Here is a 5,000-nt window from a genome sequence, read left to right as displayed (position 1 = left end):
ATCTCTCTGAAAAGGTACCAGTCGTGTGAAAAAGTGGCTTTCTCAACTTCAAGGTGGCTGAACACAGTATTCAAGTACCGTACCTACGTCTAATTTACCATCATTTTTCACCTATTTATGCTTGAGTGCTATTGTCACATCTTGGTTGAGTTGTGTGCTGTTGCTATTATTTTCTCAGTGAAAAGTTGTGGTAGACCGTGTAGACCGTAGACCATAATGTGTAGCTGGTACAAATTTGATTACTTTTGTATCTCATTGTAAAACAAGTCCCGCAAAGGACATTTTTCCAGACGTCGCCATTTGATGGTTCACTCCCATTACACCTTTCAATTTCACACTTTTCAAGGGAATTTTTTAGTTTGTTTAGTTTGTGATTTGAGTGGCGCTACCGTGGGCTGGTTTATAAGTTTTTCTGAATACTCAAAACAGAGCAAATCTGTTATCTGTTCGTTTGTCAGTCATGATGAAATGGTGCCGACGAGCTTCATTTTGTCGCGGCGAAATTCTTTAAAGACGTCGGCATTTAATAGTTCACTTACATTAACCCTCTCAATTTCACACTTTTCAAGGGAATCATTCATGAACGATAAAAGACCAAAGGCAAACTCAAATAGGCCTTACGAGAACTCAGCGAACAAAAGCAAACTCAAGTAGGCCTTACGAGAACTCGGCTAAAAGATGAAAACTTCCCGAAGACACCTAGATTATCAGACCTCAGCATCACCACGTGCGTTATGTAATAGCATCACTAACTTGCGTTACGTAATCACCACGTGCGTTAGTTCGTCAAAGTGAGGCAAAATGTAAGCAAGCGCCTCAAAGCGAGGCAAATGTGTGTCGACAACGAAAATGAAATCTCGAAAAAACTTCCCTTAGTAATTGCACAGGACATGCAACAACGCACAGAACACCCAACAAAAATTATGGGTTGCATTCTCGTACCTCGAACACAACTAGCTCTCATCTTCAACAATTTTAAATGTCCAAGATCCTTTACTAAAGCCAAATTTATCAAGACACTGATACTTACTCAGTAGCATTTGAAACCTCTATACCCATGGGACCACCAACTTTCTTCAATGTTTGCTCAAAATCCTTGGCATTAGCACCATCTCTGTTTGTGTAGATAAGTACCCAGCTCTCCAGATTGACAGTACTGTGAAGAGCCATCCCTCTCATCTCCCTTGACCAATCAGCAGACTTTGGGTCATAGCTATACTGCAGTGTACAAAGGAACAACAGTCTTCTGGTTAAAAAGAAATCCTCGAGTTCAACACAGTTGCATGAACTTATGACTTATTTGTGCTTAAATTGGAAAGTTCAGGGAAGTACCTAAATTAAAAGCAGTGGCCAAAACGTGACAGCCTATATTTCTTATTAAGTGCAAATGAGTAACACAATCACCACACCCAATAGGGGGCCACTCAGAAGCAGAGATGTATCCAGAGTGCGTCATTGCGTCCTGGGACGCACTCGTTTTCCTTTTAGACGCATAGAATATTGACCAAAGGGTCCAGTTGGACACAGAAAAAAATCGAATGTTTATGCAAATTATGGACGCCAGGAAAAACATGCGAACGGCGTATTTCACAAGGAAATTGAACATTCCCATTTCTCACATCGGAGAAATGATTGAGTTCCTGAAATTTCAAGGTAAGCTGTTATTTTCGGATTTTTGTAGTCGAATAATTTCATTTTGTCAACCATTATGTCCAGCCTCATAAGTTCAGTTTTGAATTCGGACGTGTTGCGTGACATGATACTGAGCTGTTTTTTACGCGAGACAATCGGCGACACTTTCAATCTGCCGCCAGTGATAATAAAACAATTCAGTCGAAGTTCAGATTGTTGCATGCTTTCCAAGTGAATTTCAAGCATTAGTTCGCTTATCGTGAGTGAAATGACAGAGACTCCAAAGGCAAAGTATTTTAAATTTTTGTTTTGTGCGACCATGTTGATATTAATTCCGGGCGAGCATGTGTCATCGTCTCTGTTCTTGTTTTGCACGTAACCGGTCTGTTTTGCAAATTATGCAACTTTTCTTCGGAGTTAGTGTTAAAATTAACGTGCTGGACATGAAACTTGAATGTATTCAATCGCTTGAGTCTTAACATTGGCCATGGCGAAGTCACAGCTGCACCGGCCGACGATGAACTGTGTATCGATCGCTTTTTTTACTCTTTTGTTCCTAAATTACACCTCAAGTGTAGTTAAAATAAATGATGCTCTTTTACGGAAAATTGAGATTCAGTTGTTTTTTTTTTGCTGTGGAGATCTAGATAATTTATCAACTGGAGCCAACAGTTCCTACAGCATACAGATTCGATTCCTCGATACCTTTTCACTGTGATCGATGGAGCTTTGACAGCCCATACATTTTGATCGATGAATCAACAGGTACAACAGTTTCAAAGAAATTAATCATTTTAAGTACATCTTCGTTGGGAGGAGGAATGACTTTCTTTTTTTGCAATAGATCGCATATTAATTCTTGAATATTGATTTGCTGGACCCCAAAATTTTGCAATGGACCCCCAAATTTGAAAACCTGGATACATCTCTGCAGAAGCATTTCCTGATTTATTCAGTTTAACATCTTCAATAAAGCTATATTTTTGCTGAATGCCAAGGGCCATTCAAACAAAACATCAACCAAAAAAACATTATATTTGAACTCTGAGGAAGGCAGCAGTTGGTTGCCAACAATTTAGTTAACATTTTTACCATCTTTTTTTTAACACCTTTTTTAGCTTTTTCAGATGAAAACAAGTTTTTATTTACATGCAAACACTGACAACGCAAATAATACAAGGTTGTCCTTGTTGATTAGCGTATATGGTGTAAGAAGGGTAAACGACTTTTTTCTTGAGAAAACAAAGGAAAAGGATAGCAAAATAGGAAAATTTTGAGTGTAACATGTAACACAATTTTCAACTTGAAAGTCTTCAAAACCATTTTTTTATGAGAGAAGACTTATGTGGATTAACAGACAATAAGCACGGATAACACACAGTAAACACTACATTTTATTTATTTGTTTATTTATTTATATCCCCCCCCCCCCAAAAAAAAAAACCAAAACACTCCATTTAAGCCAAATTTCAACAGTTCAAGTTTGTTAAAACACATTAAAAACATTAAATTATGTAGTTTCCTTACTTTAATGCTGTGGTTTGGAATTCTGCAGCTCACAAGATTATTGTTTGAAACAAGTCTTCCTTTGATACCAGTGGGTTCAAAACCATCTCAACTAGACGCTCATACCTCATGCTTTATCATACAAAAAAATGAGTCTGAGGGATCCACTACAAATGGCGAAATCACCCCTAAAAACAGTCGCTACGCTTTTTCTGTTACCCAATTACATCATAATATTTTTTGAGACCACTTCTTTCGATGTTGGTCCTGATCCAACCAAGGCATAACTGGGTTGCAACCAAGCATTTTCTGAATGCTCACAAGTTTCCCTAGCTATTTCTACAGTTTCGTTGTTGTAGCTTTCAGGATCTCGAAAATATTAGCCTTTGACTGAGTCGCTACGTTCTTCGACATGCCGGGCCATATTGAATCAAGTCTTGAGTGCAAGTAAAAGCATTAGGAACATCATAATCTACTTTGCAAAGAAGTTATGTTTTCTGTAAGCACCACATGACTTGGTAATCTTTCCTACTATGGATGTTATTGGGAAGTCAGCATGGTCTTTTCAGGGGCAATTTTCAGGAAATTGAAAGACATATGCTCTGACTTCAAATTGTAAAGTGGACCAGAAAGACAGTGTTTAGGGTGTCAATATAACTAAATGAGGAGATGCTAGCCTCCATGTGGTGAAAGCTTTCTGTTTTTACTTTTTCAATTTACCTCAAAATTGACTATCTGTATGAAATATCATGCCCACAAGGGATCATGGGTAAATCAAAAATTCAGTTTAACAGATAACACTTTAATATTTTCCGAACAATTTGAAATATGAAAGTCTGTGTGTGAAATAAGCCAACATAAGTGCTTTTTACCCCAATAAACACAACTTCACAATTTTTAGGTATGTTACAGGAATGGGTACGGCGATCATGCTACTTATCTGCGTCAATAATACTGTATTTACCCGTGTATAATACACACTTTTTTCCTGCTAAAACAGCTCCGAAAATTGAGATGCTTATTATACACGGAATCCTTTGTTTTTGACGCGCGTCCCTCATTAGCATATAAACAAAGGCACATCGGTTTTTGATCGAAAAGTAAAAGGCTTAACCAAGAGTTAAAAATTTAGATCCACTAATAAACTAACCTTCCTGTTCAAAGGAACAACTGATCAACATAGCCTTCACTTTTGAGCGATTAATTGAAACATCAAAATGGCCACGAAAGTCACCAGAGTTTACACTGCTGGTCTGATAACTTAGGCATTGTTAATTTTTCTGAAGATCAGCCGATTTCACAACTACCCACTACATGTTATTGGAAATATGGACAAAGCGCCACTGCACTGTTTTTCAACGTGCCGCCGAACCGAACGATCAACATTACAAGTGGCCGAGAAAATTGTTACAACGGGAAATGAGAAAAATTACGCAACTGTTTTGTTGACATGTGCTGGTGATGGATCAAAGTTAAGATCCATGGTGATTTTCAAGAGGAAAACAGTGCCTAAAGTTGAAAAGAAGCACAGAGTTATCAGCGCCACCCAAGAGAAAGGCCGGATGGATGCCGAAGGATTGAAGAGTTTGGCGTGCTCCACATGGTGAACTGGGGAGACGAAGCACCTGCTTATTTATGCTTTAGAAACTCATGTTTATGCTTTAGAAACTCATTCGCAGAGAAAACACCAATATAGCAGTAATTCTTGGCGGATTGACCTCAGTTCTGCAGCTCCTTAATGTTTCTTTAAATAAACCGTTTGAAGATGGGTTTAGGAAGAGGTGGATGGCAGATGGAAGCGATGGCCACCAAAAGAAGCCCTCAGAAGAAATCACCGCTTCGTGGATCGCTGGTGCATTGCG

At 38.5% G+C, this 5,000-nt stretch overlaps 1 protein-coding gene across 1 annotated transcript in view; it reads right to left on the bottom strand.

Annotated features, from left to right (window-relative positions):
- LOC138045074 (piwi-like protein 1) overlaps nt 1-5,000 on the bottom strand; it is a 45,164-nt gene that overhangs the window by 13,867 nt on the left and 26,297 nt on the right. Inside the window, exon 11 of the mRNA XM_068891448.1 lies at nt 1,031-1,218. Within this exon, the coding sequence (XP_068747549.1) occupies nt 1,031-1,218 (188 nt within the window). The remainder of the gene's footprint in view (nt 1-1,030; nt 1,219-5,000) is intronic.

This window comes from Montipora capricornis, chromosome 4, assembly GCF_036669925.1.
Source record: "Montipora capricornis isolate CH-2021 chromosome 4, ASM3666992v2, whole genome shotgun sequence".
In the NCBI taxonomy this organism is placed as follows: Eukaryota; Metazoa; Cnidaria; class Anthozoa; order Scleractinia; family Acroporidae; genus Montipora; species Montipora capricornis.
The sequence above is the reverse complement of the archived record's forward strand: the minus strand, read 5'-3'. Positions and strand labels throughout refer to the sequence as shown.